The sequence below is a fragment of the Echinops telfairi genome, unplaced genomic scaffold, assembly GCF_000313985.2.
Source record: "Echinops telfairi isolate 266 unplaced genomic scaffold, ASM31398v2 ScPeMD7_23;HRSCAF=83, whole genome shotgun sequence".
Lineage (NCBI taxonomy): Eukaryota > Metazoa > Chordata > Mammalia > Afrosoricida > Tenrecidae > Echinops > Echinops telfairi.
Window position 1 is genome coordinate 73548015 of NW_022103920.1, and position 10516 is coordinate 73558530.

Sequence of the window (10516 nt, forward strand, 5' to 3'; positions counted from 1 at the left end):
TATCTGATTCAAGGTCAATGCACAAAGAAATGACTGAGGTTGGGTTGCAAACCACACTTTCATGGTTAACCACCACTCCATGGCTGCTCGGAATACTACAGCTTAAAAGTAAATTATATTTCACCAAGATTAAATGTATAAACACATGTCGGGTGTTTAGGATTGTCTGGCTCAATATAACATTCAATAAATTATGTCACCAGGCTTGCTTGCTAACCTAGAAGGGAAGGCCCTCGCTGAGAGGGATTGGCACAGGGGCTGCAACAATGGGCTGAAACATGGAACAATTGGGATGAGAGCATTCTGTCATGCATCGGGATGCTAGGAACCGGAACTGGCTCCACAGCACCCAAGAGCAAACACTCCTCTCTCTCGTTTCGTTTTTGAGGGGGCGGTCAGGTCTGTGGGCTCTCACTTGACAAGAATGCATTACCTACCAAGGCCGCAGCACTTCTCAGAAGAGGACAGTAAACTGCTGCACACTCAGGCACCAACTGGCTGGAGTGGGTCTGGAATCAGGAATATCCACCGAATAACCTCATATTGGTTCTACTTTATGTACTATTTAAAAATAAAAACTAAAAAACTGGTGAGCATCTAGGAATTTGTCCCAGAATTCTTCGCACCACCTTCAGAAAATCCTACAGAGCTGTCCCCTGGGAGACACGTTTGAGAGGACAGAGGAGAGAGCCCCTTGCCTTGTTTAAAGACAGAATTTGCACCCCTGAATTGAGAGTTGATCATTTGTTTCCCTCTCATCGAGCACAGTCCCGGGCACACCGCTCAGACTCACACGGTTGCTGAACTGAATTCCCCAGCCAACCCAGACAGAGATAAATTGCTCAGAGTCAAGCAGAAGGGAAAGCCAGCAGAGCCCAAGGGAACAGCCGGAATCGTGCAGTATAAACCACGAAAACCTCAGCTCACATCCACAAAATTCTAGGCGAAGAACACTAGTCTTGGTAGCTACAGCTGTGATTGACTTGGGGAAACTGAGGTCAAAAGGGTGAACACAGCCCATTACCACTTGTTGAGTTGTTAAACATCGAATCGAATCTTTGAAAAAAATCTATGTTTTTCCCCTGGACGTTTAAAATGTCTTTGCAGGTATGAAAAATAAACCGGCGTTGCTTTCTGAGGGTCCAAAATTGAGTCTGCCCGCTTGCCTACAGCATAAAAAGAAACCAAGGAATGAGGAAGCTTGTGTGGCAGCAGTTGGCTCCACTGTCATTGCTGGACAGATGTGACTATCTTCTCCTGCAACTTCAAACAACCAATAAACTACCCCCGCATCCCCATCCCAGAAGCCATCGAGCCACGCATGTGTCACCCATCAGGTAACGGGACTCCAGGGAACTCCCCCGGGATGTTCTCTTGGTGACTACGAGGGAAATATGGCTTCCGGCTGCAGCAAGCCAGATCGTCTCTCCCAGGGATCTGGAGCGGAGGGAATGGGGAGGGCGTGGGGAGGGTGGAAGGCAAAACTCAGGCGGGCTCAATGGAGAGATCGCTACGTGCTGCAGGAGCGGAGGAACGTGCAGGCCTTGCCACCCTTGGGTCTTCTGCAAAGAAGGCGGGGAGGACCCAATGCAGCAAATGGCAGGCCTTGTTCTGTGCCTTACAAGGAAGCCCTCTGGGAACGAGCTCCTCCACTTCCCAACAAGAGCAGGGATCCGCCAGGGTTCTAGATCTTTCTGCCTCCGGAAGTCCACATGTCCCCTAAGACAACCGAGAAGAACCTGAAACGACAAAGCTACCGTTGCCACGAAGGACCAGGTTCACAATCACCTCAGGAGGTTTTTTGGAGCCGAGCTCGAGCCTCGGCCATGCCCGCTCCAGTCCCAGCAGTGCTGCCTCTGTCCACCCCTCGCGCCCCACATCCCGTCCCAGGCCCGTTGGACAATCGCCATTTCCCAGGACGAGGCTGCCAACCTCGCAGACCAGCATCCCCAGGGTCCTCCGGGCCAGGGGCGTCCCTCGAGCACCGCCACCCCGCTGGCGGCACTGGCGGGCGTTCGGGTCGCAATCCAGCGCCCATACCTTTTCCGATGACTTCCAGCAGCTCCTTTTCCTGCTGGGCCAGCTCGCCTTTCTTTATGTGAACCATTGCTTCCGCCAGTTTGAAAGTGATTCTGTTTCTTGGGAAGAAAAGCTGTGTCAGTGTCGGGGACGTCAGCAGCAACGGGACAGCTCTCGAAGGCACAGGGCAGCGGACCGCGGAAGCAATCGGCTCCTCGACCCCTTCCAGCCGGGGGCGTGCAGCGGGCGAGCCCCAGCGAGCCGGGACAGCAGTGTCCGCAGGCCCAGTTGCAAGGACCGCCCTCTGAGCCTCATTGGCCGGATCGGGAGGCGGAGCCAGGGAGGCGGCGGCGAGAGGCTCCCATTGGACTAATCTTGGCAGACGAAACCAAATGAGAAAATCAGAGGGTAGGAGTCACATTCCTCCGACTCGTTCTCTCTCCGCATTCCGGCCGCTACAGACCTTTGCAGCAACGAAGCGTTCCGACTTCTCTCGCTGCTCGTTCTTGATTGGATGACGGCTTCTGGGGTCGCGCAGAGGTCTCCGGCCTGAGAGACACCCCCTGTGGACCCCCGGGAGTGACGCTGCCCGTGCTGGGGGCGGGCTGCGAGGCCGGGGCGGGGCGGGAGGCGGGGCCGCTCCGGGCTCAGTGTGTCGGTGTCAATGTGTCTGTCCTTCACTCCTCCATTGTCTGCCGCCGCCTCTGCCGCCGCCTCCGCTGCCAGAATCGTCGCAGCCTCGCGCGTCGCCGCTACCTCCTCAGACAGGTAAGCTCGACGCAGGTGGGGCCGATGGAGCGGCGAGGGCTGCTGGAGCTGCGGCCGCCGCCCCTCCAGGGGTTTCTTCGGGGGCCAGAGGTGGCCGCGAGGAAGCATGTGCGCGCTGGGGAGCCTCCCGCCGCTCTGCCTGACGAAACTTACCCTCGCCCACCGCCAGCTCGTGTCCCAGTGCTCTCTGTGCCCCAGGAGGGACGCCCTCGGTGCTGCCTCTCGTCACACCTGGCCGCCCCGGAGACCCCGGGAGCCTGAACTGGCGGGGCCAGCCACGCGGTGCAAGTGGCGGATGTGCAGCGTCTTCTGGTGCAGGGCACCGCCAGATACAGCTCCCGGGGAGGCCAAGGATGGGGCTCTGGGGGTGGCAGGAGAGCCCCCAGGATGAGTGTAGTGGGGCTACACTGGGGATAATGTATCCCTCCTTTGGCAAGACTCGCCCTCCCCACTACTTGTCAGCTCCCTGACGGCTTCCCGGGAAGCTGTTGTAGAAGACCTGATGGAGTCGCTCTTATAGTGCCCACTAAGGCTGTTAGGGAGCGATTCACACTTGCACTGAGACTGCATGGTTTGTGAGAGAACGCCTTGGGGAGGAGTAGGGAAGGGCCTCTTCCCTTTGCCTGGAGTTCCCAGCCTCTTTTTAACTCAGATCTTGGGATTCATGGAAATGGAGGGAGGGAGAGGGCAGAGGGAGGGCATCAAACTAGCAGTGCTGTCTATATATAGCCAGAGATTAGTCTTTAAATCCAGCCTTCATTCAAGTGTGATATGCAACCTCCTGCTTCAGCCACGGGCAGAGGGACGCTAAATGTGAGTGTGTGCCCTCCTGTGGCTCGGAAACATGACTTGTGTGCTACACTGTGAAGCCACTCATTCCTCCAGAGCATGCATCCGTTACATATTTACAGCAATAATGAAAGCTTCTTTCGAAATTAATGTTTACGTTTTACTGTTGTTTCTCTACAGACTAGTATTGACATTTCTCTCAAGACCCATCTTCCTCAAAGAGAACTGTGTGACTAATGATGTCGATGGGTTTTTGTTAGCATTCCCAGGGTACCCTTTCTCCCTGTAGTGCCACAGATGAAGGGAAACGCTTGTTGCTCTGGCCTCAGGCCTTCATTTTGCTTTAAACATTTATGAGCAATCCTGAAAAATCCAGGAAGATGCTCATCTTTATTTCCTGCCTTTAATAAAAATTCTTTCCCCAAACTCCCAACTGTTTTATTTTCTAATGCTACATCTTTATAGGGTGGGGCAGATCTAAGCAGGGACATCTCATATGAAAATGGCCTGAAATTATTCATTGCAATGCCTAACAAAGAAACTTTTGTTTGACTGCTACACTTGAATAATGATGTGGCTGTTTAAAACACCAAGTGGCAAGGCTTTGGAGAGTGGTGTTTCATAGCACTTACAATGCTGTTATTGCCACAGTTAAATCCGTTTATAGAACAGAGTCATCTAGGGAGAACCCACAAACCTTAGTAAATGCTTGAGGAGTATACCCTCCCCCAACATGTGACTTGACGTCTTACCAGTGGATACATGGGCAGAACTAGGTGCCTCATTGCAATATTTCCATCTCAAGTGCCAAATTTTGGCTTTGATTAGTTGAAGGTCACACCTGTTTGTGGAACTGGGCTTGCCAGGTCCTCAAGTATAGCAAGTTATCTTTTTTCTTGGTGCCTCCTGGTACCTAGCTGGACTTTTGTCCCTTGGGAATACATAGCCTCAATCCATTGAGATTCAAAGCCACTTAAAGACAAACAAAAATGAATACCTCCCTACAAATGCAAATGCACCATAGGATTCTGCCTACATTTTTTAGAAAGAGATATGTAACGGATAGTGCTCATCAGATGGATTACATTAATCGTTTTGTACGATGTAAATATTTAATGTAGGAAGATTCATGTGATCCGACCAGGGAACTTTACTTGTCATTAAAATCAAAGAAGTTTTATTGATAACAGACATAGCCTAAGCATGCTGAGGATTTAGTCTTTGCCACATAATTTACCAGATGCTTTGCAGAAGATTATTTTAATCATTTTCTAGCAACTCAGAATTGTCCAGTCTTAATCCTATTTCCACAGAACAAAGGACAGAAAGTCTCCAACTCATTGCCATCAAGTCAGTTCTGACTCAGCGACCTTAAAGGACAGGTTAGAACTGCCCTTGTGGGTTTCTGAGACTGTAACTCTTTACTGGAGTAGAAAACTTCCTCTTCTATCAAGTAGCAGCTAGTGGCTTTGAACTGTTGACCTTGTGGTTGGCAGCCCAACAGAGAACTCATTAAGCCACCATGACACTGGAAGTAAAGGAAGTTAATTAATTTGGCAACAGCTGCAGAGTTAAGTAGTCTCCAAGACAGAACTAAAAACCTAGCTTCGTCTCTGAAATGTTTTCCCTGTCTCTACGAAAGTACCTAGCAGTGTACGGGGAATTACTGTACATGTTCTTTTGACCAGCTATTAGGTAATTATGTGGGTCAACAGCCCAGAGGTAACCAAAGTTAATTCTCCCTCTCCTTCTCTTTCCTCGGACCTTTCTCCATGAGTCACAGCCAGTCGTAACTATTTCCCATCTTTCCAAAGATATTGTATATTTTTATAGCCTTATACCCTCACACTTTTTAAAGATCCTTTGTATATTTAAAAATTGGAACACACTAACATACCTGTTTGATACTGAGTAAAGCACATAGTATCGAACAATTTGGTGTCTGTACTGTTTTTTAATATGAGTTCCATCCCCTGTTTTCCAACTACTGCTTACTCCCCTGGCCCTCTGCCAGGGAATCACTCGCTTCTCCTTCACTTCTCCCAGCCCAGTTAATTCAAGAAACTGCCCAGTCAATAATTACTGAGCCCCATCATCCACAGAGGATGAGACTTATACTCTGGAAAAGTCAAAATGAATTCACTTAAAATGTGTCCCTGGCATGCTACTGGGACCCAGGTCAGGCTTCCCACAAAACTGAGACCTAGGTCAGGCTTCCCACTTGTGACCTCAGCCTTCATTTCCAGTCAGCCAGCCCCTCCCACACATGCTCTAACGTCACCAAGCTGCTCGTTCTCTAACATGCCAGTAATTTCCACCCCTTTGTTCCTGCTCTGCTCTTCCTGGAATAAATTCCCTTCCCTCCTCACTGATTCTCCCCTCCCAGAACTGCTTAGCTAAATTTTCAAGAGACGCCTTAAAGATAACCTCTTTGAAGATCACCTCTTTTCTCCTTTGCCCATTCAGGGGTGGGAGTATAAATTGATACTAGTAAACACACATGCGAAAGTCCCTCAGCTGGAAGGTGTGTGTGTGTGTGTGTGTGTGTGTGTGTGTGTGTGTGTAAAATATTTACACGGGGATGCTTTTGATATACAACCCAGCTACTGGTTCCAATATTGGTGTCTTCTATTCTCTCCCAAGAGTGCAGTGTGGTTCAGAGGTAGAAGAATGCATGTCAATGTGCGGACATGAACCACTTAGCCTTCAGAAGTGGCTTATGTGTAGTGAGCAGATTTCAGCAGAGCTTTCAGGACTAAGTCAGACTAGAGAGAAAGGTCTGGTGACCTGTTGCCCAAAATTAGCCCAAGATAGCCCTGTGGATCACAATCGTGACTTCCAATTGGGCAGGACGTAGCCATGAGCCAGGGGCCAACTTGATGGCTGCGAACAACTAACCTCTCCATCTTCTCTTGGCCTCTTCCCAATTAATCTCATTGCTCATTTATCTGGATCTCTGTAAAAAAAATCCAAAGCACCTTTCTCATCTCATTCTGTTTTGGCGATTATTAATAGAAGGTGAGGGGAAAAGGCATCCCTAGGTGGTACAAATGGTTCAGTAAAAGTTAGGGTTCAGGGCGAAGGGGAGTGGGGAGGGGGGGGGGAATGAGGAGCTGGTACCAAGGGCTCAAGTAGAAAGCAAATGTTTTGAGAATGATGATGGCAACAAATGTACAAATGTGCTTGACCCAATGGATGAATGGATGGAATGTGATGAGTTGTATGAGTCCCCAATAAAATGATTAAGAAATAAAAATAAAACAACAACAACAAAAGTCATGGTTCAAGTCCACACAGAGACACCTCAGTAGACAACATGGTGATCTGCTTTGGGAAGGTCACAGCATTGAAAGCCTGGGGAGCAGTTGTATTCTGTATGTGTGGACCCTGCAGCAACTAACAGTCAGAAGTAATACTACTAATCTACTTGTACCCTTCTCCTCTGGGCTATAAACCAACTACATCGGATTTGCCTTTATTTCTCTAGAATGTAACTCAATATTTTGCACTTAGTATATCCTCAGTATATATTTAATTGAGTTCAGTGTGGTCTCTAAAGGTATTTTCAGGAGACGTGTTTCTCTGCTTGACTTATACTCCCTGATGATGTGATGTGATATGGCATTAAGCATAAATACCCGTAACCAAGCATTACAGATTCGGGAAAACATTTTGTGTCTCAAGCTTCTTGACATTCCATTGACTGCAATTAACTAAAAAAAAAAAAGTTTACATGCACACATACAAATTTGGTATTCTTCCTTTCTCCCACACAGACCCTGGTCCTCAGCTCCTTGCTTTAAGAGAATGGTGCTTGCATTGCAGGGAAATAAATCATTGTGAGATTGTGAGGATTATATTTTTCAGAGTAGTATTTTGCTTAACATTTAACTTTCTTTCTTACAACTAAGTACTTTCCTTGACTAACTGGATATCTTATTTTTTTAAAATTAGGTTTGAAAATAATGCTGCTCTTTTATTTTTTTGAAATCTTTTTTCTACTGGAGATGTGTACTGATATGTTTACAGAGGATATTATAGGATGTCTGAGACAGGCTTTAGTATAACTCCATGGCTATAGGGCACAGAGACTAGGCGAGAGTTTATATGAGACCAAGTTTGGTAACTGTTGAAGCTGGATGATGGGGATATTGGCTTCATTGTACTGTTCTCTCTACTTTGGGATGGTTTGAAAAATTCCATAACAAAGTTTTAAATGTGAGCATTTGGAAATATAACAGCCTCTAAATATAATTGTGAGATTTTATTGTTTGTTGTATAAAATTTAAGTAGTACAGATATGAATGCTGCTTTTCTTCACGAAGTTTAGACTATGCAAGTATTCCTTTAAATGCTAACATTGTTGCAGCTAGCTGCAGAGTGCTATCAGGGCACTTCCATAAACAACACAGCAATTTTAACTTTTCCATAAAACTAGAAGGTGGGTGGCATTACTCAGTGCTTATGCCACGCAGACTCGTGAATATCTCACTGGCAGTTCATCTTCATCATTCTTGGAACTTGACAAATTAATTTGTGGGCATGTCTGAACACGAGGTTGACGTATAATCAGTTAACTGAGGAAGTCAAGATGTGACTGGAATGGAGATACTGGCTATGTTGTATGCTTCCTAAACCAACTCAGAGGCATTTCTACAACAAGAGGACCCAACTATCATCAGCAATTTCTGCAGTGTCAGAGAAATATGTACATGTAGAAAAAACAGCACCAGATTGAACACCATGTGGGTTGGCTACTCAGGGCCTCACTTAACCAAATGCTTATTTTTACACCTAACTTTCTGGATTCTTGCTACTTTATAACTTGGTTCTTCATAATATTTAAGTTTCTTATTCTGAATAGCTTCAGAAAGTCTGGGATCAAGGGAGTTAAAGACATGGATATTTTTTTTCTTGGACATTTTGAAGCCCCCTCATGTGTTGACTTGGTAAATATTGCTTGTAAAGAACAAGGGTAGTGAAATCTTTTTTGTATCACTTATAATCCTTTCCCCAGATCTAAAGCGTATTTAAATAAGTTTCAAAACAGAGCCTGCATAGAATTTAAGGATAGTGTAGTCGGTCCAGTCCATGAAGGATCCCAAACCAAAGTTACTTTCCTCAAGTTGATTGCAACCCTATAGGACAAGTAGAACCACCCCGTTGGTTTCCAAGGCTGTAAATCTTTATGGGAGTAAGAAGCCTCATCTTTCTTCCACAGAGCTGCTGGTGTTTTTGAACTGCTGACCCTGCAGTTAGGAGCCCAACTCATAACTCTTTACACCACCAAGGGGAAGGATCCCTTATTGTATATTCAACTTTAGCTGATGCCCCTTATCACAGTTCCACTAATTAAAAGTAGAATGCTATTTCCTCTTTAAAAGGAAAAGGGTAGAATTCACCTTCCCAATAAACATGTTTTATGTTAGGAAATGGGTGTTTCATGTCTCATTATTTGGCTATCTTGTGGGATTGTGTTAGATCCAGTAGACAAAGCAGCTCTTTAAGACACATTCATCAACCTCTGAGTCAAACCTCGTCCCAGGCCTGTTGATTATAGAGTATAAAGGCCCATGAAGTGGCCTCTTCTGACTTGGGGTGTCTCCCTGGGGAGATGGCCAATTATAGTCGCAGGTGTGCTGGAGTGAGGACACCACGGGTCAAGTGTCTAGTGGCCAGATACGTTTCTCAAGGAAATTGTCCTTACTTTCTGATTCCCCTTATATGAGATGGGACTACTAGCCAAATGTACAGTGTGACATTGAAGATTTTTGAGGTTATAATCTGTGTTATAAAATGAGCTATAAAATGCTATATAAAAATTGGAGTTTAGGGGGCAATCTGTCAGATTTTAACAGTTGGAAAATATATCTATAACAGCTATCTACAGGTCTAGTTAATAAATTTTTCCAGTACACTTTATAGAGACATTAGCTTTTGCCATAACTTATTTTTTCTACATTTTTGAAGATGAAAATTATTATAGAGACTTACCATTTGATAAGAGATATAATTCTAGCAATTGAATCTCATGGTTAACATTTTATATTGACAAGAAAAGTCTTGGGCATCTGTTGTATTCACTGAATCACAAAGGATAAGACATGATCTTTTTCCTCAAGAGACTTAGCCTGTCTTTGAAGAGATCAGATCAGCCCCTGAAGACAATGGGGACCAAGACAATCATCTGAAACTTGTTCTGCTCCTGTCTACATGCATCTCTGGCAGGCTTTTCAGACTTTCCTTTGTCCCGCCGAGGTGCTATCTAACCACTTGCCATCTACCTTTCAGCTTTAATTCCCATATCATCACTCCCTTACCCACCCATCATGTTTCCTGCTTCTGGAATGCCATCCTTGGCCCATTTCTCTTTACAAATTATACTAAAATCCTTCTCGGCTTGAATGATCCCCCTCTCCACCATTTCTCCCATCCCCAACCAATACAGTCCAGGCACAATGTGAATCCAGAGTAAGGGAACTCTTGGAAGGTCTAGTTGATGGAGAAGGTAAGGCTTGAATGGCGTCTTGAAATATTGATGAACTTGGGAAGGCGAAGCAGAGGAAGGAAAGCATTTCAGTAAAAATCATCCCCAATGAAAGAACCCTGAGCAATATGAGGGAGCTGTAATTTTATTTCTCACTCAGTACTAGAGCTAGAAGTGATATTATTCAGAAGCATATTTTCTTTTTTCTAGTCATTTTATTAGGGGCTCCTACAACTCTTATCACAATCCATACATACATCAATTGTGTAAAGCGCATTTGTACATTCATTGCCTGCCAGAAGAAGCCAGCTCCTAGCACAATCACTACGGGTTCGGTAGGTGCAATTGTACAGCGATAATAAGTAAATATTATAGTAAAGTTATAGAGAGCATGAGAGATAAAAGAAATATATAGAAATAAATGGAGTCATACACATTATGATAGCATGCTCA

At 45.7% G+C, this 10516-nt stretch overlaps 2 protein-coding genes across 3 annotated transcripts in view; one reads left to right on the forward strand and one right to left on the reverse strand.

The window, feature by feature from the left end:
• ANKMY2 (ankyrin repeat and MYND domain containing 2) overlaps positions 1–2276 on the reverse strand; it is a 43588-nt gene extending 41312 nt beyond the window's left edge. For both annotated transcript variants that reach the window (XM_045288779.1, XM_004702830.2), the window contains exon 1: positions 2041–2276. In XM_045288779.1, coding sequence (XP_045144714.1) covers positions 2041–2107 — 67 coding nt within the window. In that variant the 5' untranslated portion in view covers positions 2108–2276. The remainder of the gene's footprint in view (positions 1–2040) is intronic.
• A 415-nt stretch (positions 2277–2691) lies between these two features.
• BZW2 (basic leucine zipper and W2 domains 2) overlaps positions 2692–10516 on the forward strand; it is a 68494-nt gene continuing 60669 nt past the window's right edge. The window contains exon 1 of the mRNA XM_004702704.2: positions 2692–2787. The gene's annotated coding sequence lies outside the window, so the exon portion shown is untranslated. The remainder of the gene's footprint in view (positions 2788–10516) is intronic.